The sequence below is a fragment of the Cottoperca gobio genome, chromosome 23 (genome assembly GCF_900634415.1).
Source record: "Cottoperca gobio chromosome 23, fCotGob3.1, whole genome shotgun sequence".
Lineage (NCBI taxonomy): Eukaryota > Metazoa > Chordata > Actinopteri > Perciformes > Bovichtidae > Cottoperca > Cottoperca gobio.
The window spans coordinates 10,384,743-10,410,505 of record NC_041377.1 but is presented as its reverse complement, the minus strand read 5'-3'; the positions used below and the strand labels follow the sequence as shown (position 1 = coordinate 10,410,505).

General features: G+C 45.3%; 2 protein-coding genes across 2 annotated transcripts; one reads left to right on the top strand and one right to left on the bottom strand.

The window, feature by feature from the left end:
- Window positions 1-994: 994 nt before the first annotated feature.
- Window positions 995-21,124, top strand: utp20 (UTP20 small subunit processome component). The gene is given in 63 exon segments (XM_029462237.1): window positions 995-1,378; window positions 1,636-1,716; window positions 1,821-1,887; window positions 2,008-2,140; window positions 2,228-2,416; window positions 2,530-2,611; window positions 2,723-2,860; window positions 2,987-3,142; window positions 3,309-3,461; window positions 3,550-3,684; window positions 3,763-3,840; window positions 4,051-4,229; window positions 4,369-4,515; window positions 4,659-4,747; window positions 5,804-5,909; window positions 6,051-6,201; window positions 6,297-6,359; window positions 6,453-6,620; window positions 6,702-6,778; window positions 7,102-7,181; window positions 7,332-7,581; window positions 7,666-7,839; window positions 8,415-8,505; window positions 8,651-8,736; window positions 9,263-9,388; window positions 9,601-9,767; window positions 10,041-10,249; window positions 10,343-10,486; window positions 10,968-11,047; window positions 11,168-11,403; window positions 11,496-11,640; window positions 11,843-11,930; window positions 12,192-12,335; window positions 12,599-12,652; window positions 12,874-13,026; window positions 13,118-13,273; window positions 13,382-13,522; window positions 13,607-13,744; window positions 13,829-13,968; window positions 14,131-14,213; window positions 14,328-14,647; window positions 15,055-15,194; window positions 15,421-15,577; window positions 15,669-15,767; window positions 15,867-16,034; window positions 16,133-16,299; window positions 16,391-16,538; window positions 16,732-16,848; window positions 16,953-17,123; window positions 17,320-17,451; window positions 17,553-17,663; window positions 17,779-17,928; window positions 18,039-18,221; window positions 18,337-18,468; window positions 18,552-18,684; window positions 18,762-18,884; window positions 18,887-18,945; window positions 19,035-19,106; window positions 19,199-19,291; window positions 19,371-19,565; window positions 19,779-19,905; window positions 19,990-20,135; window positions 20,224-21,124. Coding segments are annotated over 63 exon segments (8,427 nt in total). The 5' UTR covers window positions 995-1,327; the 3' UTR covers window positions 20,380-21,124.
- On the bottom strand, window positions 20,817-25,709 carry arl1 (ADP-ribosylation factor-like 1). Its single transcript, XM_029462236.1, has 6 exons — window positions 25,568-25,709; window positions 24,648-24,785; window positions 23,546-23,627; window positions 22,888-22,999; window positions 22,029-22,207; window positions 20,817-21,815 (listed from the first exon to the last, which is right to left on the bottom strand). Exons 1-6 carry the CDS (start codon window positions 25,569-25,571, stop codon window positions 21,785-21,787), a joined length of 546 nt encoding a protein of 181 aa, XP_029318096.1. The 5' UTR covers window positions 25,572-25,709; the 3' UTR covers window positions 20,817-21,784.
- Between the last annotated feature and the right edge of the window lie 54 nt (window positions 25,710-25,763).

The following is a 25,763-nucleotide window of genomic DNA, read 5'->3' as shown; positions in this document are numbered from 1 at the left end:
CTCCCTTGTACTATGTGTTATTTACTGCTTCTGAAATGTGTGCAGTAGGCACTGATAAGGAACAGAATTATTGCAAACAGGCAGAGGGGAGCCAGCAGTTGAGTAAACTGTGGTTTATCAATAATTTAGTGAATGAGAGAAAAGGTTTGTGAAGTTGTAAGATTTGATCGGTATCCTATTGAACAATTTAACTTTTACAGACGTGTGACCTTGTGTGGTATTCACTTCTGAACTTATTAAATGTTTTCGATGGGTCAAACTGACCTGGAACATGCAGTAATCTGAATTTTAAGGGCAGAAACTAACCTAAAATGTATGCTTTAATGTTCTTTAATGTAACTTTAATGGTGCTACTTTATACCACTTTAAACTCATTTAAATGCTTTTATTAAGGCAGCTATTTTATCTCTTAACGATTAGCCTTTTCCACTATTTTTATTCTGCTATTTAATACTATTTTTTTAATGCTATTCTTAATGCTATTTCACATTTACATCAACATTGTGATTATTGTACTGTAAATGCTCTGTATAATTTTGTACTAATTTTTATGTTTTTTGCTGTGAAGCACTTTGGGCTGCAATTCTTGTATGAAAGGTGCTATACAAATAAAGCTTATTATTATTATTATTATTATTATTATTATTATTATTATTATTATTATTATTAATAATAAAAATACTTCACATACTTTTTCTAAACAGAACAAATAACATGATTCATTTTCCTTTTTCAATTTACATTTTCTGACTATAACAAGTAAGGTGTAGCCTATTGTGCTACCATGTTAAATGTATCGTCCTATTGAGAGTGGAATCCTGCCTGTTATGTGTTCCTTCTCTCATTATGATGCCTAAATGTTTTCTGTTTGGTCTTAATGCCCACATGTAAGTGCAGATTTGTTTTAATGCTGAGCAAAATCTTAGCATAGCAATACTGGAAAAAATAATATTTTTTTGTTGGCTGTTTATTTGAGTTTATTCTCTCTTAGCGCCATTTTCTTACAGGGTCCTCGGTAATTATATTTTTTACCTAACAACTACAAACGAAGTGGAAAGCACGGAGCCATGGCGGGGAGGGACGTAGCGTCAAACGAAGGCGGAAGTGAAGGCGGGATTTCTCTCTCGCCTCTTCGCTTCTCTTCACCCACCACGCGGAGGAAAAAATATCCCACAATGCATTGTTCAACATGGCTGCGCCCTGGTGTCGGCGTGTGTGTAAACAGTTGTAGCCGAGAGAAGAAACACATTGTAGTTTTCATGAATCATTTAAACCTCACGACGATCTTTGGAATACAGTTATTCACGTGTCAAGCAACAAGGCGAAGATGAAGATTAAATCCAAGTCTTCGTATCACAAATCTGAGAACACCTACAAGGTGAGAGTCCAAACTTACTGCAGCATGATGCTAACAGACGCAGGGGGGGGGGGTGGGTGGGAATTAAAACAACTGTATATGTGCATTAACAGTCTGTTAAAGTCATATTTTATAAGTAAGTTATGATTTCACGCAGATAGTATAGTATGTGAATAATGTTTTTAACCTGAAGTTTCTAATATAGTCCCATTGCTCATGTATCTGTTGGCTACCTCCCAGCTCCACATTATAAACCCATCTGATGTGTCTTCTTTCAGTTTCTCACTTTTGCTGAAAGACTTGCCAATGTCAACATTGATGTCATCCATCGTATTGACAGGACTGGATCTTATGAAGAGGTTTGTACAGTCAGTCGTTTTATCACCACCATGTTTCCTCTCATTCGTACAGTGAGCTTCTCATGTGTTTTGCATCTGATTGGATTCGCTTGTTCCTCACGCAGGAAGTAGAAACATACTTCTCCGAAGGACTGACGAAATGGAGAGACCTCAACTTGACCGAGAATTTCAGTATGTATAAAATAAATCTCACATTATTTGCTCACTATTGTAGTAAGTGACTATTATGAAACCTGAGGAAGGATGCTGTGTGTTTGACGACGATGTAAAATGAATGCCTTTCCTCCACAGCCACCTTTTTGAAAGAGGTTTCCAATCACAGCCAGTCATTCAATATGCTGGTTTTCCATCAGAAGTCCATAGTGGAGAGTCTGAAGATGCACCTGGCTGTCAAGAACAGTCTGGCCTACCAGCCACTGCTGGAGTAAGTTGTCTCGTGTTTACCAGAGTAACACAGTTGGTGTTGAATTAGAAGGTGATGTGTTAGCTGTATCTCTCCTCCGTCCTCCAGCCTGGTGGTGCAGCTGGCCAGAGACCTGCAGACTGACTTCTACCCCCACTTCCCCGACTTCTTCATTCTGATCACCTCCCTGCTGGACACCAAGGACACAGAGGTCCTGGAGTGGGCTTTCACCTGTCTCTCCTACCTCTACAAGTACCTGTGGAGGCTCATGGTGAAGGACATGACCAACATCTACAGGTGAGAACATAAAGAATCAGGCTCTGTTGATGCTGTGCAGGTGAGTCTGTTTGGCTTGTCGTGGCTGCAAACACTCACCTGTTATTCCTTTGTGTCCCCCCCCCCCCCCACAGTTTATACAGCACACTGTTGGAGCACAAGAAGGAACACATCCGCAAGTTTGCAGCAGAGAGCTTCTCTTTTTTGATGAGAAAGGTGAAGTATTTGCTTTGGAGCAGATGTCAAACATGAACTTGTGCTTTTAAAGTCGAATTGCACATAAAGTTTTGTGTTTTGTTTTCAATGATGTCTCATTGTGTCACACAGGTTCCAGATCTGGACGCCCTGCTGAGTCACGTGTTCTCAGACCTGCAGCAGCACCCCGACAAGGCGGAGGGAGCAGGTCTACTGATCTTCGAAATGTGCAAAGGAGTCCGAAACATGTTCCACTCCTGCGCTGCAAATGTGAGTTTATTTTCAAAGGAGGGGGCTGTGTTGTGCTTTATGGCATCTCTGCAGCGGCACTTTCTACACACAGGACTGAACAAAGCTGTTTATCAAGTAACCGTTTCTCTTCACCCATCTCGCCAGGCTCTCCCTGTAGTTTTGCGTAAACTCGGACCCTCCACCAACCCAGAAGCCGTTCTGCCGTGGGACACTGTCAAGGATGCTCTGGATCACATGGCCCAGGCTGCGGCCAATCACGTTGAAAGAGAACACTTCCTGGTTTTGTGGGAGTCCTTACAGGTGGGCGAGATGTCTGACTTGTTTAACTTTCAGTCAGAGCGTTCAAAAAGCCCTCCCAGAGAGTTGGATCATAAAGGCATCATTATTTGCGATGCCTCTCTCCGGCCTCCATTGCTTTGTTCCTTTCCCGGCCTTGTGTCTGATGGTGGTGTGTCCCTGTGTGCAGCTCACTGTGTTGGAGGTTCTGAGTGTTATGGAGGCGAAAGGAGAAGATGCAGAGCAGGCCACCGATCAGCTGGAGAGGCTGCTGTTCATTCTACACACCCTGGTGTCCCACAAGGACGGAGCCAAAGTCACCAAGCCGGAGGCCGTCTGCCAGGTAGGAGGAGAAAACTGTTGGTAACTGTAAGTCAGGATAGCGTGTTGTTGCTGTATGTTTTCATCCTCTTATTGTCTCGTGCCTACAGACGATGTTGCGGCTGGTGCAGAGCTCGTCTCTGTCGGAGTCTTGTTCCCGTCTGCTCCTCCAGATCGCCTCCTCTGTGCTCCTCGGGGAGAATATCACTCTGCCCAGAGCACTCGTCCAGGACACGGTCCAAAAGGTGTGTGATTGCATCAGTATGTTTGAGGGTTTTGTGCATTATACATGTGCTTCTTTGACTCTCTCTCTTCTTCACAAGGTGTTTGGCAGCACAATGGGGCAGGATCTGATCCTGGAGTTCACTAAGGAGATGTTCACCATGAAACACTTTGAGCAGGTAAGTCTTGACTGGAGTGATACCTCCAGTCTCTCTCTCTCTCTCTCTCTCTCTCTCTCTCTCTCTCTCTCTCTCTCTCTCTCTCTCTCTCTCTCTCTCTCACTCTCACTCTCACTCTCACTCTCACTCTCACTCTCACTCTCACTCTCACTCTCTCACTCTTCTCTCTCTCTCTGACTCTCTCACTCTTCTCTCCCTCCTCTCCTCCAGCTCTTCCTCCCCAGCCTGTTGCGCTTCACCGCTGGGTTGTTCGGCTGCGGAGACCTCCGGTCTCGCCACTGTGGCCTGGACGCGCTGGTCAGTCTAATCCTCTCCAAAGCCCCGTCTCCCACAGACGGCTCCATGGCCTTTGAAACGTACCCTCTGCTCTTCACCGGACAGACCACAGGGTGAGACACCAGAGCGTCAAAATTATAATTCCATCAAGTACATTTTTAGGTAACTTAAAAAAAAACCGGCCTGATTAAGTCTTCCTGAACCTTCTCGTTTATATTCCAGGAGTTAATGTGTTTTTCTTTCCTCCTGCAGAGTGTTCAGCTGTAAGGAGGCAGCTTCAGAGCAGCCAGCGGTGCCGGAGCTGGTGCTGTCGCTGATCCAAGGTTGTGAGGGGCAGAACCAGCCCATCACTGACCTGTCACTGCCCTGGGCCGCAGTGGTGCTGCTGCCACACCTCAGGTAACACACACACACACACACACACACACACACACACACACACACACACACACACACACACACACACACACACACACACACACACACACACACACACACACACACACACACACACACAGTATTCATGCTGTTTCATGTTTCAGGCCCATCGATGCAGCCTGTGTGGTTCCAGCTGTGACTGCGCTCTTAAACCGGCTCCTGTGTGAGATTGAGACGGAGAACCTGGGGAAAGGTTTGTGTTTCCTGTTTTTATTTTAATTCTTTATGCAAAGTATCCTTGAAATAAGTATTTTTTAATTGATTAGTAAATAAACCAAAAAAATATTTGTAAGAATTTTACTGATTGCTTTTCAAACTCAAAGATTATGTTTGAGCTTTCAGATAGTTTGTCCGACTAAATATGTGATTTGAAGGCTTTGTGCTGCAGCAAAGAAGATAATAATTGAACCGATAATGAAAACAATCAGTTGCAGCTCCATAATTTACACTTTAAAAGTGATAAAAAGACGCATAAAATGTGGTACAAATTGTGAGCAGCAGTTCTCTGACTTGAGGTCTTCACAAACATCAAACAGAAATTGAACAACAAACGTAAAGCATTTTAAGAAATCCTCTTAAATCTGTTTCTCTTTGGAGTCGACCAAAACACGTGTAAAGAGATTTTAAATTGTGCATTTGTCGTTCTATCGACTTAACTTCTGTCCCATCTCCACCTCTCCACCTCTGCACATCTGCACCGCTCACCTCTCTACCTCTGCACCTCTCTACCTCTCCACCTCTCTACCTCTCTACCTCTCCACCTCTCTACCTCTCCACCTCTCCACCTCTGCACATCTGCACCGCTCACCTCTCTACCTCTCTACTCTCACCTCTCTACCTCTCCACCTCTCTACCTCTCTACCTCTCTACCTCTGCACCTCTCTACCTCTCTACCTCTCTACCTCTCACCTCTCTACCTCTCCACCTCTCCACCTCTGCACATCTGCACCGCTCACCTCTCTACCTCTCTACCTCTCTACCTCTCCACCTCTCTACCTCTCACCTCTCTACCTCTCCACCTCTCTACCTCTCACCTCTCTACCTCTCACCTCTCTACCTCTCCACCTCTCTACCTCTGCACCTCTCACCTCTCTACCTCTCACCTCTCTACCTCTCACCTCTCTACCTCTGCACCTCTCACCTCTCTACCTCTCCACCTCTCTACCTCTGCACCTCTCTACCTCTCTACCTCTGCACCTCTCTACCTCTGCACCTCTCTACCTCTCACCTCTCACCTCTCCACCTCCAGCTGGTCTGTTTGTAGCCAGTCAGGCGCTGAGCTGCCTCCTCACTCTGGACGGCTCCGTCCAGCTTCTCTCGCTGGTCACTGTGGACAAGATCAACGCAATTCTACGGTAAGGTGTGTGTGTGTGTGTGTGTTTGTGTGTCGGTTCATCTACACAGCAGATTGGTATAAATAGTGAGAAAGCTACAACTTGTGTACAACCTCCTCTAAAGGATTTAATTTGTAACCATCGTGTTCATTCTGGTTACAGGAAGTTTCCCACAGACCTCTCTGCCCTGCTGCTAGGAGACCTGTACTACACCCGCCTGTCACTCAGCGGCGTTTCGGAGCACTTATCCCACGGCGCACTGCTGGAGCTCCACCAGATCCTGCACGCCAACCTCTCCTCCAACATCTCCAAGGTATGTCTGCAGTCGCAGAGTTGTTATTAAAGATGCATTTCTACCTGGAAACTTGTCGATATTTTTTCCCACCAATTAATTCTTCTCTCTTTCAGATCCGCCTGCTGACTCTGAGGATTCTCTCTCAGTTTGAGGCAGAGCTCCCTCCACAGACTGAGGTTCGTCTATCAGCCCTCAGCTCATGAAGTCGATCAGATCTAGGAAACGATAAGCTCCTGTAGTTATTTGTGTGTGTCTGCCCCTCTGTGCAGGGTGAGGAGAATGTGGAGGTGCAGCCGGTGTTTGCAGTTTGCCTGCAGGCTGAGCTGGTCCCAGCTTCAGTGCAGGACTACAGAGACAAACTGCTTCACCTCCGGAAGCTGAGGCACGACCTGGTGCAGCGCAGTCTGCCTCAGGGGCCGCCCGGCTCCTTCCAGCAGGTACGGACGACTCCTGGCTGTTTATCACCGTGATAATTCTCATTTATTTGAGATGTTTAATATAAACAACTTTCCCTTCAGGTGCCTCTGCGTTACCTCATCGCAATGCTGTTTGTCAACTTCAAGCCTCTGTGGGACGCAGTCATTGAACTTGTCGTGTGAGTATAAAAGAATCCCAACAAAACAAACTCAGCTGACATTAAAGGGACAGTTCACCCAAATCCACATGTTTCCTCTTACCTGTTATGTGTCAACGTAGATGTTTTTTGGTGTGAGTTTGTGAGTGTCGGCCGTCTCTCCAATATAAAGGAACATGGCACTCGGCTCGTGGTGCTTGTGGTGTTTTACTGTCTATTTGAACATATTGATTTGATTTGATGCTAACAATGCCAGCAGGCCTTACAGAATACAGAACTTTGTCAACATGTTGAGCTGGCTGCTCAAAACATTTATTCTAAATGAGTCTCATTCCTCCTCACAGGAGCCATGCCAGAGGGATGGACAACAAGGACTTCTGGAGGGTCTACCATGAGCAGCTGGAGATGGTGGCAGGACTGGCTGGTAAGACCGCCTGCTGCAGGATCCTGGAACTCTTTATTCAATGTCAGCGTTTACACTACAGGAACCCACAGCTCTGGTGTATTAATCTGCTGGGGGGAAACATACAAAGGAAATGTGACAAAAGTAGATCTTCCTCTCTGCATGTTGTAGAAAAAGAACTCCAGGAGGACGGCGAGGAGGAGGAGTCGTCGGGTGTTCAGGGCGAGCCGGGCTGTGACGTCATTGAAAGCGGGGACGTGGGAGTGCTGTTCCTCGAGCAGCTGAAGTCGACCTCCAACCCCAACGACAGGACGGACTTCCCCAACTTCCGCAGCCTGCTGTGGCGCTGCATGACCCAGTTCCCCGAAAGAGTGGAACCACGCAGCCGGGAACTGAGTCCTCTGCTGCTCCGGTTCATCAGGTTTGTGTCTTTACGAAGAAATTAGTTCCTTATTGATTATTTTCCAAGTAAGTATCCGGCCCTGATGCTTATTGTTGTAATCAGGAATGAGTTTTACTTCACCGACCTGCTGGTGGCCCCCACTCAGGACTTGAGGAAGGTGAACGACGCGGCACTAGAGGAGTCTGGGATGGAGGACGAGGAGGAGGAAGAGGAGCAGGAGGCAGAGGAGGGAGGCAGACAACAGAGGAAGGCTCTTCCAAAGAGAGCTGCTGCCAAGTAAGACATCAGGATCACACTGAATGTTTCCAGCTGTCTTGTGACGGTCATCCTTAAAACTATTACACAAGTCAAGTCACTAAAGGTTTCGCATCAAAATAAATAATATGGTAATTATTCCAACAAGACCTGAACATCGTTAGAGCTGGTCATCTCTGACATGTTGCTTTTGACAATACTGTTTATACAACGTCTTGGTTTCAGGTCAGATTATTTGCAGATATTTAAACCTGTTTTTGTACAAATGTTATTGAAAAGAAGAACTTCTCAGATGTAAGATGTTGTCGGAGGATAAGCAGTGCTTGAGCTTTGCCCGAATAAATAGTGGGACTAATAAAGGATTATTTTACTTTAACAAGATTATCATCTGGCTAGATTTGAATACCAGTTTTGACTGTGTCTTGATACAATCGATACTGACACAGTTCAGTCGATACTAAAGACACTTAAGTTTGATTCCTGAACCTTTACAAGCCTTCACAAACAGTTGGGGGTGTTGTGGTTGTGTCTTCATGCACCTGTGGTATATACTCTGTAAGTATAACTGAACCCTGTGTGGCTCTTTCTTCTTCCAGAGAGCTGATTGCCCATCTGAAGGTTTTCACCAAATTCACCAACCCTCGCTCTCTCTACCTGGAGAGCAGTCTCAGTGAGCTCTACAACCAGGTACTCCTCACACACCTCGTCTACCAACATTAGCCTCATCCTGGGATCTAAATATCACAATTTAGCTGTGAATAAAAGCAGAGATTGAGACTCTTGTTTATATTTGACATTAATGTTGAAATATATGATGTTTCTCTGTTTTCAGTTGCTCTGCCATCAGGACCAGCAGATCCAGCGAGTGGCTCTGGAATGTGTCCTCACATACAAAGACTCCAACATAGTTCCATACAAGTAAGAAAACGGCAGAGATGGACAGGGAAGCAAACGTACAGTAATATGTCTCTGAAGCAACAATCTCCCATTGTTTCTGTTCCTCAATGAGGTCATTGTGAGCATGTTTGATAGGAATCAGAGCTCTCAACCGCCACCCTCTATGGTTACAGGCGGAGGAATGTTAACTTCCACCTCGGTGCTGACTCTACCTGACATCATGTCCTCTAGTGTCTGTTATCAAGCTGTGTGTGTGTGTGTGTGTGTGTGTGTGTGTGTGTGTGTGTGTGTGTGTGTGTGTGTGTGTGTGTGTGTGTGTGTGTGTGTGTGTGTGTGTGTGTGTGTGTGTGTGAGACACTCTTTGTTCAGTGACAGACAGCAGTGAACACTGTTCATCAATCTTATGCAGTGGTAATTAAATAAACATAGTATCATTAAGAGGCTGAATTACGGCAATTAGGAGGTTCTGAGTGTCTGCCTTGCAAATAATTCTTCGAGACATTGAAGCCACAGGGGTGATGCATTTTGACCGTGTGTGTGTACACAGGGAGAATCTTGAAAAGCTACTGGACGACAAACACTTCAAAGAGGAGATTGTCCATTTCAACATTTCTGAGGAGACAGAAGTGGTTGATGCTTCACACAGAGCCAAACTCATCCCACTGCTCATGAGGTACGTGTGTGTGTGTACGTTTTGTTAGCTGCCCATTATGTCTTCTTTCAGACTGGTGGAAATGTGTTTATTTTACTTATGTTATCTATTTTATTTCTATTCTATTTGCAAAATCCAAAGGATAACAATGTCCGCCTGTAAAGCTCCCTAACGAGCACGCTCCGTCTCTTATGTTAAAGCCTGAGAATCAGCCTTTTCTGTTTATGACACAGGATCCTGTTCGGCCGTCTGCGCAGTAAAGCAGGCAGTAAGTTCCAGGGGAAGGCGAGCGCCGCCTCCCGGTCCTCCATCATCCTGCGCTTCCTGGCCGGCTGCCAAGCTGAGGAGCTGGGAATATTCATCGACCTGCTGCTGGAGCCCGTCCGCCATCACAGCCAAGGTAGGACTCGTTTATGGTAGAAAATTGGTGCTTAACTGTATTTTCTCCACACTATTTCTTCCCCATAATTAATCATTAAGGTAATATGTTCATCTAGTATTTGGCAGTTAAAGTTTTAAAATGTGAGCTTTTGCTCTATTTAACATCATAATATCTTTAATATTTGTTTTTTTTGAAAACATTGATGTGTGCTCTGGTCCACTGATGGGCACAGTACAATGGTCTCTCTTGAACTGATGTAAACACCTCCTCCTCCTTCCTCCGCGTCCTCAGGTTCGTGCCTGTCAGCGGTGGAGAAAGCCGTTTCTGAGACTGACGTGGGGGCCGTGCTGCCGCTGGGCCGACAGCACAGCCTGCTGAACATCATCAACGTGGTGATCCAGAAACTGGGCCACCTCATCCACATCTACCTGCCCAAGGTGCTGCAGATCCTGCTGTGTGTCACCGCCTCTGTGTCCACTGTCCTGGACAAAAGGGAACAGGTAATCATCGAGAAGATTCTTTCTGATGCAGTGTAACATCTCCTGCATTTAGAGATGCCTGTCCTGATCTCTTTTGTTTCCTTTGGTCTGCAGCTGCGCCCAGGTTGCATCAGTCCTCTGAAGAACCTGCGGCGACTCGGCATCCTGAGGATCCAGGACTTTTTTGATGGCTTTGACTCGTACAACTTCAGTGGAGACGAGCTGGACGCCGTCTTTCAGGCTGTGATCTGGCCTCAGGTACGACTCGCAAACAACTTGTGTGTTTGTTTATTGAAACTTTCAGGGCATACAGGGATCAGCAGTTCAGTTTATCATTTCCAACGAGGATAGGTAAATAGTAATACCTTTTATACATGGAGAGATAGTAATAGTAATTATAAGTCAAAAATATTTAAAATAATAATCAAACAATTCAAATGAAATAAAAAAGAGATAGCAATACTGATGCATTAATCAAATGTATATATATAATTTTATACAAAAAAAATAAATATAATTTTATATAAAATAAATAAGTAAATAACGATTTAAAAAAAAAAAACAAGGAAAAAAAAGTATTTACAGTAAAAGAGAACATTAACAATACCATATCTTCTCTAAATGAAAAGTTACAGTTGCTACATGTATACCCTGAGTTACAGTTTCCTAAAAACAACAAAAAAACACAACTTGTGTTTTTATTTGGGTTGTAATTATATTAACATTTCTGTTTGTGCAGGTGTGTCGTCTCCCCACAGAGAGCCCCTACTCCCCCACCCCTCTGCTGAAACTCATCCACGTGTGGTGCAAGAACGCCAGGTTACTGTCGTCCTCTCTTCTGTCTCGTACACTATCGGAACAGTTTCACTAAGAACTGCAGCTGCTTTCATTCAGAGGGAGTTAAAGGAAGTACATGTTTGTTTTGTTGCTCCGCCTCAGGTACTATCCCCTCTTGGCCAAGCAGAGGCCCAACCAGCCGGAGTGTGATGTCCTCCTGAATGTCTTCGCGCTCCTCTCGGCCAAGAAAGTTTCCACAGTGACCATCGCCATGGTAATGGACATTGCCGAGTCCCTAGCAACCACTGAAGACTTTGTCGGCTCAGAGGCGGAGACAGAGCTGCACGTCAACAGCTGTGTGTTCCCGCAGCCTAAAGAGGGCGCTCTCGTCACTGCAGGTTATTTTATCCATATAATATCTCTTGATTTAAATGTCACATGTAAACGTTGCTGCAGGAGTTCAATGTGCACGTTGTTGTTTCTCCTCCAGACTCTTTGAATCAGGGCTCCAGCGTGCTGCTGCCGCACATCTCCACCCTGCTGCAGTACCTCAGCGGAGTCGTACGCAACTCCGACCGGCTCAAGAAGAAGAAGTTCAGGGTGCAGGTGGCCAAAGAGCTCAACATCCTCTCCAAGTCAGTATTTTATTCGGATGAGACGAAACAAAATAGTTTCTGGAAATCAATATTTACGAAATATGAGGGGAGGGAGATATATTGTCTCTGTGATTTATATATGTTTTAATACCAAAGACAATACATTTAGCATTTATTTAAATGGAGCCTTTATGCACTTGTGTCATTGAACTCATTCTTCTGCGTGACTTTCCTCTGTCAGGGTCAGTCGCTTTGTGAGCGACAAGGAGCAGAGCTCAGTGCTCATCAGCCTGTTGCTGCCCTACCTGCAGAAAGGACACAACCCTCAAGTAAGACTAGCTGCTTATTATTCATCTGTTTTTATAAGAACTGCAACGGTCCAGAGAGCTCAAACAAGACTCTTTTCATAGTCATCAAATATTTTATGAACAATGAATCGCTTTCTGCGTCAGACAGAGCCAGGGGCTATGAAGGTGTGATTTGCAGGCATCCAAAGAAGATGAACTCAGGACAAAGAAGTGTTGTTTGGGAAGCTGGAGGTCTTTGTAATGGATCGTTCTTCTTCATGCCTCACTGTGTGTTTATTTCAGGAGACCGAAATCGACACCCTGGCCACAGTGCAGAACCTGCTGCGACAGTGTGTGCAGCCCTCCGCCTTCCTGCGGCCGCTCAGCAAACTCTTCTCCGTCATCCACAACAAGCTGCCCCGGATGGCCCTCACTAATGTCTTCCAGGTACAGCAGAGCACCACTGTGTTTGTAGTTACCACTGTACCCCCTATAGTAGCAGTATAATCTATATACAGTAAGTAAGCCGAGGGATATATGATGTATAAATGAAGTTAATATGCAGTTTATAAATGCTGTTTACATACGATAATAAAAGCTTGTTGCAGGTTTAGACCCTCGCTGTTGATGTGAAGCCCAGATTTGCGTTGAATGATTGAATGTTTAAGTGAATCTTCGTCAGTCTTCATGGTTCCGTGTTCTGCTTTCAGACTCTGTCAGATCTGGATCCTTCACTCACGTACATCACAGATTTAACAACAAAGGTAAGATCATTTGTAACATTCACATTAAATATTATGTTCTTATTTATACATTTACCCCCGACTATAAATAAAGAATATTATTATTTCACAGTCTACAACTTTGCACCCTGGATAATCGCGCTGTGTTTCAGCTGTAAAATCATGAGTGTAATATCTTTTGCGAGCGCTCTCAGCGGCCACAGTCCTTTGTGAATCCGCTCCTCGTTGTTTCACACCTGCAGCTCAACGCGTTCGACAGTCGACACTTGGATGAGATCCACTTTGACGTGCGCCTGACGGCCTTCCAAGGAGCCACCAGGCGAGTCAAAGACATGACGACTCTGGACCTGGACTACATCAGCATCATCATGCATAACTGCTTCCACACCTTTGAGGTAAGCAGATATATGATACAGATACACTGTAAGTGTTACTGCTTTAATACCTTTTTAAAGGATTTACTTTGACTCATTTCATCCTTTCCAGATCGGTGACATGTCGCTGGGAGACAACGCCAACTTGTGTCTGTCTGCAGTGATCACCCAGCTGGCTGCGGTCGGGGCTGGAGAACAGCTCTACAAGGACATCGTGCAACACACTATCCTGGACGCTGTACACAAGGGGCTTCGCAGCAAGACAGATGTAGGAACACACACGTCTCCTCCACAGCACACTGAGTCAAGAGTCATGCTCTAAATATGAAACTAACTCGGTGTGAATCATGTGGTCTCCCCCTCTCCTCTCCCCCAGAGTGTGCAGCATGAGTACACCACCGTGCTGGCCTGCCTGGTGAAGACCTTTCCTGCCAAGAAAGAGTTCCGAGACCTGGTGCAGCTCACCAACTACAACGACCTCGAGTCTGACTTCTTTGAGCACATGAAGCACATCCAGGTAAGAGATCTCCGTTCTTCTTCAGTTGCACTGACTGTTCTATGCATAACTCCACAAACTGACATATTCTTTCTCTCCGTCTAGATCCACCGTCGGGGTCGTGCCCTGAGGAAGTTTGCCAAGCAGCTGACCGAGGGCCAGGTGGCGATGACGCCTCGTTCTCTCCAGAATTACATCATGCCGTACGCCATGACCGCCCTGCTTGATGAAAAGATGCTCAAGGTGACTCAGACGTACATCCAAAACTCTTGAGTGTGAAAAGTGTTTAGTGTTTGTGTCTGACCCTGCTCTCCTCACACACTGCAGCATGAGAACATGATATCAGCGTCGGTGGAGGTCGTGGGCGCAGTGTGCCGCAAGCTGACCTGGTCCAAGTACCTCTACTACCTGAAACACTTCATCCACATCCTGCAGACATCGCAGGTCGAGCAGAAACTGGCTGTCAGGTGCGGCTGTCTTATAAATCACCTTTTTTAACTATTGCATTGATTTGAATGACCTTCTTATATTTAATTCATGATACTTCAGCCTGATTTACTGAAGCCTTTAATAAACTGCACTAACAGACTCCTTCTCTGTTTCTGCCTTGTGTTCCACTATAACTCCAGTTTGCTGATCACAGTCCTGGATGCTTTCCATTTCGACCATCAGACCCTCAGCAGAGAAATGGAGGCTGCCAAGGCCCGAGAGGGTATTAGAATTTAAAATTCTTTCTAACAAGCATGGTCTGATGAATGAAATGTCATAATGTGTCTCATTTCAAATTGATAAAACATCCTAAATCAGACTTCATGTCTTTATCAAGCTGAGAGTGTCGCAGTCGATGACGAGGAGCAAGCTGCGGCCGACGAAACGGACGCGAGCGATGATGAGGAAGCAATGGAGGTAGACGGTAAGACCGCTCAATCTGATGTCCCCATGGAAACAGACACCTCCAGTGGAGATAAGGGTGTCGTCTGTAAGAAGGCAGCCAGCGCCGGAGCCAAGGGGCCGGCGGCTCCTCAACCCATCGCAGTGGCCGGGCTGCCGCAGAGCAGAGAGGAGCTGGAGACTCTGATCAGCGCCATCCACCTGACGGTTAACAACAGCGTGCTGCCGCGCCTGCACAAGTGTCTCAACGCAAAGGTACGAGGCTCACACACACACATACAGTCCCTTGTGTCTCACATAGACTTATCAGCTCATATAATAAGTCTATAATAAAGTGCGGCCTTCAACAACTTTAATGGACTTCATCCAATGTAACTGAGTGACCTCATGTTTATTGTGTTATAGCAGAAGTATTAAAAATATATATGTATATATGCATAATATTGAATTGTATCATTCATGTTGGGAAGAAAATTGCTATTTTCCTGCATAAAGAAATATAATTAAAATCAATGTTTTTGCTTATCATTGACATCCCAGACTGCCACCAACAAACTAGAATTTAGTCTGCAGAAGATTCATGAAAACAGGCATTTAAAGGGCTGAAAATGTATGAATGAATTAGAAAATATTAATATATAATTTTGTGTGTGTGTGTTTAGATAAAGCGCGACGATGAGCACAAGGCAGTAAAGTCAAAGGATGTGAAGGAGGAGGAGGTGGCGAGGATACCAATCGCCTTCGCCATGGTCCAACTGATGCAGACGCTGCCACCAAACATCATGGAGGTCAACCTGCCTGGGTGTGTGTGTGTGTGTGTGTGTGTGTGTGTGTGTGTGTGTGTGTGGTAAATAAATAGTGTTGTTTAGTAATACTTTACAGACACTTTGCTGTCTTTGTCTTCTTGTTTGTTTTTTTTAAATAGTTTAAAATGATATATAAGGGACCACTTCAGATGTGTGTGTTCACTTATGACATTTTAGTGATTTGCATATTTTGTCCACGGCAAATATTTGCACGTTATCCAGAATCCTGATCAAGGTGTGTGTGGTGCTGAGGAACCTCTTCCAGGAGGTCCGTGACGTGGCGAGGGGAACTCTGGTGAAGATCATCGAGACTTTAGGCTGCAAGTATCTGCAGTACCTGCTCAAAGAGATGCAGGGGCTCCTGGCAAAGGGCTACCAGGTAGGAGCGCACAGAGACGTGAAGGCATGTCAGCGCTGTCATTGAAAGGCTTGTTCTGACCATCTGATTTTCTGTGGTCGCCTCCATCCAGGTCCATGTGCTGACGTTCACAGTATACCAGCTGCTGACAGTCCTCAGTCCAACCCTGAAGAGTGGTGACCTCGACCCGTGCATGAACATGCTCATCGATGTAAGAACGCTTCTCACCACAAACTCACAGAGACAGATAATACATATGGCTCAGCACTCTCTCTCCTAACTCGCCGCTCACTTCTTCCCTGTCGGTCAGATCTTCAACAACGAGCTGTTCGGGCCTGTGGCCGAGGAGAAGGAGGTGAAGGGGATCGTCTCCAAGCTGATGGAGGCTCGACACAGCAAGAGCATGGACTCCTACGAGCTGCTGGCCCGCTTCTGCAGCAAAGAGAGCGTCACCAAGTTTATATTGCCCCTGAAGGAGGTGAGTGGGGAAATCTAAAGAGACATGCTGGAGTAAACAAGAATCAATATGTGTTTAACTCAAGTGACGCGGCATAAAACATTGAATTTGACTTTCAGATGCTGGAGAATTCAGCCACTCTGAAGGTGTGTATCCGGGTGGGTGCCGTGCTGCGGCGAATGGTCCTGGGTCTGCTCGTCAACGAGGGCATGACCTCTCAGGATATCTTGCTGCTGTGTCACGGCCTGATCAGCCAGAGTCTGCCGCTGCTCACCAACAGAGACCGGTAACCTCCCACACGAGCTCAGACCCATATAGAGCAAATGCTTATTTACCATGTACCATGTATGACACTGTATATGTTTGTGTATTTGTAGAGAGAAGGCCTCAATTAAGCCCCCCCCGGACCCCAGACTGCCCCCTCCCAGCTGCTTGCTCCTGCTTCCCACTCCAAAGAGGGGGGGTCGCAAAGCTCTGGTCAGCAGCCGGACCAACATGCACATCCTGGTGGACACTGGCCTCAAGGTGCACAGTCCAACACTCCCGTACTTCTTAAACATTTCTGCAATATATCGTCTTTTGTATGTTATCCGCTCCTCTAGTGAAATAAATATCGCTCATTTCCTTCACTGTGAGAAGCAGAGCATCCCTTGTTATATTAGATGTGTCTGAAGCACAAGTGTTAGTGAAGCATCATATGTTTCTGTTTGTTTCTCAGCTGCTCCATTTGAGTCTGAAGAAATCCAAAGTGACGTCGTCCGACGCCTCGGCTCTGCAGATGCTGGATCCTTTCGTGCTGCTGCTGCTCGAGTGCCTGGACTCCATGCACGTCAAGGTACGAGCCTTTATCGGCACAACTTTGAGCATCGGCCGATCAAACCCGTTGGTATCTCCTCCACCCTCACCCTCTTCGTCTGTTCCCCCCCCCCCCCCTCCCAGGTGATCACAGAGGCTCTGGTGGCGTTCACCTGGCTGTTGAAGTTCCCTCTCCCAGCAGTGGAGCAGAACGCAGACCAGCTGACCAAGCTGCTCTTTGTCCTGCTGAAGGATTACTCCAAGGCCGGAGCCGCCCGCGGGGAGAACTACCAACTGGTCCAGAACTGCTTCAAGGTACCACCAATAATAATATACACATGTATGCACACATACACATAATATGTAAGCGAAAGAAGAGCAATAAAATCAGTGTTTTTATAAATTATATTTTTAGGTTGTGGAACTGTTTAAACTAAATTTGAAAAAGTCATGCATTGAAGAATCCTAATAAAACACTTTAAAATAAAACTGCTGCTTTAATTTGTCTCAGGCCATCACCATACTGGTGAAGAATGTGAAGAGCAACCAGATCTCAGAGACTCAGCTGCAGGTGCTGCTGGGATACGCCGAGGAGGACATCTATGACCAGTCTCGCCAGGCCACCGCCTTCGGCCTGCTGAAGGTAACCAGTCAGATGTTGACCTGAGTGTTTGTGGTGCCGTGCAAAAAGAAACGCCTGCCGAGTTCTGTGTTGATGCGTGTTCCTGTATCGATCTCCTCCAGGCAATTCTGTCGCGGAAGCTCATCGTTCCAGAGATGGAGGAGGTGATGAAAAAGGTGGCCAAGCTCTCTGTCACCGGCAGCAACGCTGTGATCAGAATCCACTGTCGACAGGTACTCGCACATAGGAGAAGAAGACGAGGACGAGGCATATTTTCCCTCTCTGCTGTGCACCGAATGAAGAAATGTTTTTAAAATTGTGTGTTCAGCCAGTGTTCATGTTTTGCAGATCTATCTAAAATACCTGCTGGACTACCCACTGGGGAGGAAGCTGAGGGAGCACATGGACTTCGTGGTGGCTCAGCTGCACTACGAGCACGACACGGGCCGGGAGTCAGTGCTGGAGATGCTGGCCTACATCTTCCAGACTTTCCCTCAGGTTGGTACATTTCCTCTCAAGTCTGCATGTGCTAAAATACTGCTTATATATGACTGCATCATCACCCAGGATACACACACATAATCCATATATGTACTTTCCCCGCTCAGAACCTGCTGCTGCAGCACAGCGGCTTGTTCTTCGCCCCGCTCGCCCTGGTCGTGGTTAACGATGACTCAGCACGCTGTAAGAAAATGGCCGCTATGGCTATCAAGGCTCTGCTCTCCCAGCTGGACTTGAACCACCAGAACATCCTGTACTCCCTCGTCTGCACATGGCTGAATGCAGAAAAGGTAATTATAGGGCAACACTTTTACACAGAAGTGAATTTGTATCAACTTCTTTTTTTATTAATTATCATTCTCCCATCACATCGCGACTCATATGAATGTTACATAAATGTCCCAGGCCAGCCTGCGGCGTCTTGGGGCTCAGATTTGCGGTCTGTTCGTGGAGGTGGAGGAGGAGAAGTTTGGCCGTCGCCTGGACGACCTGCTGCCTCTGCTGGAGAAAGAGATAAACCCCGACAACTACGAAGACGTGAGGCGACACTTTGACACTCTGCGGCCGCACGTTTGAAGCCCGAGGACAAGGAAGCATCTTAACCTCCGTGTGTCTTTCAGATCGAGGAGGAGCAGGACGAGAGGGGAGCCGACAGGCTGCTCTTCAGTTTTCTGACTCTCATCACCAAACTGAGCAAACACTGCAGCCTGCTGGAGCTCAACAAGCCTCGCGACACACTCGCTCGTATCTGGGGTAAAGAACTGACACACACAACCTCACTTACGCACACACATTCCCCACACACTCGCTCATTTTTTTCTCTCCTGCAGGTCACATTGAAGCCCACCTGCGGTACCCTCACTGCTGGGTGTGGCTGACCTCCTCGCAGCTTTTCGGGCAGCTGTTTGCAGCCCATCCGGCCGAGCAGCTGGTCGCTGTTTGGAGAGGAGAGGGAGAGAAGCTTCCCCTCAGTCACCAGCCACAGCCTTCATCAGCAGCAGCCTGGACAAGAAGGTGAGTACTTATTTTTCCAGCTGTGATCTAATTTCTGCATCTTACCCTCCATTGTTTGAACCTTTCTTTTCTTTCTTCATGACGTTCAGATGAGAGAGTTGGCGTTATCTTTCTGCCATCAGCTGCAGTCCAAGTTCTTAGACACGCCGTCAGGAGAGCAGGTGCCCAAACTCCACCAGAAACACATTTCTGTCAAAGCTAAATTTAAATTACACGAGATTTGATTGACAGGTATATTCCACTCCGCCCACAGGTGATCAAGAACCTGCTGTTCGTCGGCAAGGTGATCTACCTCGTGTCCCCCGAGTCTGACGTCACTGCCCCTCAGGAAGAAGTGAAGGAGGAGGTGGAGGAGCAGCAGCAGAGAGCAGCAGGAGGAGCAGCAGCGGGAGAACGGAGAAGACAAGGAAGAGAAAAAAGAAGAGGAGGAAGATGACAAGGAAGAGAAAGAAGAAGAGGAGGAAGATGACAAGGAAGGGGAAAAGGAAGAGGAGGAGGAGGAGGAGGAGGAGGAGGAAGATGTCAAGGATGACCGGCCTCCTTCCATGCTGTGGTTGATGAAGAAGCTGTCGCTGATGGCCAAGAGAGAGGCAGCGTACACTCCTAAAGTTCACCTGAAGGTACATGTCCAGCTCTCTGGGTAACTTCCTCCAATGATTACAAACCAGAGCCTCGTCTTCTTCACAGGAATACTTATTGTATTATTTACTCACCCAGTGTTATCTTGAATGCATTCAAATAATATTAAGGGTACATTTTCTAGTAGACAGTAGTAATGATGACATTGAAAACTGTCCTTCCATTGTCTACGTTAATGAATTCTTCTCCCACAGAGAACGTGTGTGTTTAAGTTCCTGGGAGCGATGGCCATGGACCTGGGGAAAGAACGCCTCGGCCCCTATCTGACCACCATCATCACTCCTCTGTACAGGGAGCTGGACAGCAGCTACGCAGACCAAGGTAACGGCTCCTGTCTTAAAGTTTAAAAAACTCTTTGTCTAGTGGGAGAATGAACAGTGAAATAAACCTGAGCCCTCTGTCCAGACCCCACCCTGAAGAACCTGGCACAGGAGCTGATAGAGCTGCTGAAGAGACACGTGGGGCTGGAGATATTCTCTCTGGCCTTCTCTGGTGTCCAGAAGGAGTTTTCACAGAGGCGAGCAGCACGCAAACAACACAGAGCCATCCAGGTATGATGATCTAAACCCACACAAACACACAAACACTACAACTTTAGTCCCAGCACTCATTTAACATCTGTCTCTCCCGTTTTCCCAGGCGGTGGCTAACCCCGACATCGCAGCCAAGAAGAAACTCAAGAAGCACAAGAACAAAATCGAAGCAAAGAAGAGGAAGATCGAGTTCCTTCGGCCCGGATATAAAGCCAAGAAGCACCGGAGCCACGCGCTCAAAGACCTGGCCATGGTGAAGTGAGCCATGAGGCTACACATGAAGCTAGGTAGGACAGAGCCACGTCCACGTTGTTGTGGGTTAACTGGCTGCAGAAGACTTCATGATGTTACACAAGGACTTTTACTATTTTAATTGTTAGTTGACAAAGCAAACGTCACATTCTCCCCGGTGGTTTGCTTGGCGAGGAAAGGATGTTGTGAAACTAACCATGTAAATGATGATCTAATCTCTCCAGCCTCGTCTGTGTGTAGAAGGGATTAGAAAAGAGACATCATGCAACAGCAGGATTTCTCTGTATTGCTCTTCACATCAGTTCATATTAAGTGTTTTATTGAACAAAGTGTAGGATTGTCCTCAGATTTATATCCCATGTACAACTTTTTGTAATTAAAGAAAAATGAGACATTTTTACCAAACACACATCTTCTGGTTTCACAAATCAAAGTCTTAACACAAAATCACTGATAGCAATCTTTACTGAGAATCATTTTCACTGTACAAGCAGATATAAATATGCAACCATAAAACTTTGAGCATACAATTAGAGTTCAGTAACTAAATGACTAATATGCTAAAGCTGCACTCAATGATTTCAATGGAAAAAGGCTTTAACTACTAAATTATTTAAAAAAAGAAAAGTAGGAACACAAATAACCAGGAGGGGAAAAAATAGAAATAGTGTCTGCCTGACTGTATTGTACAAAAGCAGCCCCGGCTGCAGTAAGCTTGACCAGAGGTATAGTGGAGGCTTTTCTTCAGCATTGAGGCCAAATTAGCAAAAACAATATCTCAAACATTTCCTACAAGTTGGCAGATTGTTTACAGATAGGTGAGATTTGCTGCACTAAACATGGACATTCAGTGCAGCAAATCAAAAAGAATTTCAGTTCAGGACTGAAATCTGCACAGAGTCTGATGGTGTTTGTGCCTTTATGGAAACACTGCCTCCCCGTGGACCTTCGTCGCATTAGTGTCAACTACTGATGTCTTCTGGCTTCACTAGAGGGTTAGAGTGGACCGGCTTTATGGGGTCCTTAATCATGATAATTTATTTCAATGTCGACACTTATAAGTGGAATCGTAAAATGAGCAACATTAAAGTCTTTTCCTGATTAGTTTTTTTTGCATTTCCAAAACACATGAATGAAGATACATCACTGAAGTCTGCTTTCTAAAAACCTTCATCCGTGACACCAGCATTGGAGGAGATGGGGCTTAGTGTGTGTGTGTGTGAGTGTGTGTGTGTGTGAGTGTGTGTCTGCCCAGTCCAGACGTTACTGCAGCCTTCACTTGAAAGTCCCAGGCTTGAAGGCGTTAGGCATTGGGAGGAGTGCAATCACGGGTCCAGGGGGGAGGGGTCAGTCACAAAGGCTTCATACAGAGGGTTCAAAGGTCAGGAGAGTATATACAATATGTGTGGAAGCCTTTACTGCCGACTCTTCAGGGAATCCACCAGCCTGCGAGGACAGAGAGCAAATATAATTCAGCCTCGGTAAACAAAGAACATGTTGTGCAACATGAACCAGTGTTGAAATTCTAGTTTTAAAATAGCCGGATGTGCTCACAATAAAAACTGAAACGCACACCTTATTTCTCTGACCTCTGCACATACTGTATCCAATATGTTGTTGAGTGTTTCCTACTTAACACCTATAGTAAGTAAAGCCTACCATTCCATTGCCTCATCCAGGCCGGTGCCCTTGGTGGCCGAGGTTTTGAAGATCTGCCATTTTCTGTCTTTGAGGGCGGGGAGGCCCAGAGAGTTGGCCACCTCAGTGGGCGTCATTGCCTGGTCCATGTCCTGCTTGTTTGCAAATACCACCAGGATCGCTTTCTTCAGCTCTTCCTCCTGAATAAAAAAAACACAAGGTCACAAAATGACATCATGAAAAGAGTGAAAGAAAGCTGGAGATTCGCCATCGGCAGCTAAAAAATATCAGTCTAAAATATCTAAAGGAAGCAAAAGAAAGTAACTAAATACTTTGAAAGTTAACATTAAAATACAACTGAATTCATAGCTTTGAAATATTTTACTTCGCAAACCTTTTTGAATTCAAGTGGTGCACTTTCAAAAACTTGGTGTCAGATGTTCAAAATTGTAATTTTGGCATCTGGATTCAAGCAACCAGATGTTTGATCTGACTTGAGGTTTAGTTCAAAGTCTTTGACTAATTAACTGAAACCCGACATTGTTTGATTCAATGTTATACATTTCGTGGTATTTCAACAAAGTGCTCGTAATGGTTCAATTCCAGTTTCTTACAGGATTTAATTGATTTGCTTACATTAACCAATTTGTATGGACATTTAAAAATTACTTTTTACAATATCTTGTTTTAAGAACCAGTGTTGGACAAATGGATAATGTGACCTCATGGTGGCAGTAGAGGGACAGTGAGGAGATTTTAAAAATGACCAGAATTGATTCTCTGCAGACATTTGATGTCAAGGAAATTATCGAAAAATAGTTCAGTAATGTCCCTCTGCCACAAGCATGATGGTTGGAGGTTGTAGAATACGCCCACTAACCTCCAACATGGCCACCAGCTCAGACTTTGAGATGCCCATCCTGTCGCGGTCGCTGCTGTCAACAACATAGATGACGGCATCTGTGTTTGAGTAGTAACACCGCCAGTAGGGCCTGTCGAGTAGAGAGGAGCAGAAAGATTGTCAGAGGGAGAAGAGACAGGAGAGAGAGAGAGGTAGAAGAGACACAGAGGAGGGTGGAGAGGTAGAAGAGACACAGGAGGGTGGAGAAGAGACACAGAGGAGGGTGGAGAAGAGACACAGAGGAGGGTGGAGAAGAGAAGAGACACAGAGGAGGGTGGAGAAGAGAAGAGACACAGAGGAGGGTGGAGAAGAGTAGAGACACAGAGGAGGGTGGAGAAGAGACACAGAGGAGGGTGGAGAAGAGACACAGAGGAGGGTGGAGAAGAGACAGGAGAGAGGTAGAAGAGACAGAGAGGAGGGTGGAGAGGTAGTAGAGGAGGTCAGAGCGAGCGGTGGTTTGACAGTGCAAGAACAATTAAAGAGTTAGATTAAAATATGTTAAAGTATCTAACACACATGACGAGCTGGGTTTATACCCAATCTCCAAGATGCTGTTTGTATCTATGTTGATGTTCCACATGCATTCATTTCAACAAAATCCCTCCTGGAGCTCTGCAGCACAGCCACTTACACCTACCTGATACTCGTCTGTCCTCCCAGATCCCACACCTGGAACTTCAGATTTCTGTACGTGACTGTCTCGACGTTGAAGCCGATTGCTGTGTGGAGAGAAATCCAAATGGTTCAGTGAGAGCAGAGAATGAGCCTGATTATTACCACCGTCGTATCTGGATGTGCAGTTTGAAATTTCTGCCGAGTACTGCGATTATGATATGCACTGCAGTACACAGTCATGTGAGGGAGACAGCAGGAGAAAATGATGCTGTTTGGTAGAGACTACATATAAAGAAAGAAGTGGCACAATACTGTATTTGTTCATATTTCCTTCTGACTAGCAGTTGTAGCATATGATTCAAATTATTTAGGTAGATTAAAGTGCTCTACAATACACCATAGTGACGAGGCTTATGTGTACAGTCATGGTAGAAGTGCTCATCATAGTTACTCCCCCTGAATGGAAAACATTCAAATGTTCAGCATCTGCACATAAACATGGAACGAAAACTCTGCTGAAGGAACTGTTGTGCAATCGACTGCATACATACAAGTCAGGATATTTAAATACGTCATTAAATCAACATGCATTTCCAAACCTGTCAACAGATGACCAGAATACCTTTAGAAGTCCTCATGATTTTGATCAGGCTAAATAATATTGCTTTAAAGTAGCGTGTGTGTGTGTGTATATTCCCATTTCAATGTAGAAAAACTGATCAGCACAAACTGATGGGTACATAGTACAAATAATGTTTTATTCTGATGGCCTTTTAATCAACCAATTTGTTTTTCTCCCAGTATTGCAGCTGCCTTTACTAACAGACAAACTATCAACTGTAATTAATCCAATTCAAATGAGTTAACTTTTTATTTGCTTCACTCCAATCAAAACACTCAGTGTGTGAAAGAAGAATGCCGACCAGACTGATAGCCCATGTTAACAAAGCCTCTCCATGTAGAAGCATTATTCATAATCTGATTGTGCATACATAGGTTATTCTCACACTACTATGTTGAAAAATAGTGCATCTGATAAACAGATATGTATTTAAGGATGTTGTGTGAGGAGGACTAAATAAGTATGTAAATAGAAATAGGAAATAGAGAAAACCAGTACATACTGGGGATTGTGGTGACCACCTCTCCAACCTGAAGCCGGTACAATATGGTCGTTTTTCCAGCACCGTCCAAACCCAGGATCAGAATCCTCATCTCCCTGGTGCCAAACAGGCCGAAGAAGAGACTGGAGAAGAAGCCACCTGAAGGTTTGACACACAGAAGATATCAGTGCTGAGAAAAGTATCTTTGGATTATTTATCAACTATACCAGCAGACATGTGCTTGCTTCATCATGAACTTGTGGATGTGTTGGGTGTAGCACATCATTTGGGCTGTGCTAGCCAATGCTGATCATTGTGACTGTGCATAAACTTGCATAACTCAAATAATAAAACATGTAATCAATGGTAAAACGAATGCCAAAATAGTAGTTACTTTGAGTGCTAGAAGAATTACAGAAACAGAGAGAAATGTGAAAGACAAAAGAGTGAATTCAACGTAAAAGAGGGAGCTACTCTGCACCTGGAACAGCTCTTTTCCGGAGTTGCATTGGTGGCCTAATTTCTTGTCAGTATTAGTGGTTGAGCAAGTTAGCTGGGGTTAGCTTAGCTTCAGTGATTGACGTTATGGTATGGTTTAATTAAATGAAGTCTGCAGGTTGCCGTGCAGTTTCTATTATGTCCTTGGTGTCACTATGTAGATGTCATAAAACAGCTAGCCTGAATAGCGTAGAGACAAAACGCTATGAGCTTTCCACAAAAATACCCACCATGGATGGAAAACGCAAGGTATTCACAGTAAATAGCTAACAGTTAACGTTAGCTAGCTAGCTAGCTAGCAGGCAACAGTCGCATTGCGCGTTAAATGAAGCAGGCAGACACAAAACAGAGATCTGACGGTATGTAATTATTCATACGCGTGTAGGTTATAGGTATTCAAAGGAAAAATACATATTTTATCAATCGACAGTTGAAATACTGACCCATTTCGATAAGACTACGGTCCTTCGTTCAGCAACAGCAGCAGGTTGGAAAGACTTCCGTGTGGTTGACGTGTCGCTGAACTGTCACCAACTCTGCCTTTGATTTTGTTTCGCAACATTCAACATATTTCAAACTGGCATATATAATAGTAAACTTGACTACTAGTAACTAATATAACAAGTTAAAAAATGCTAA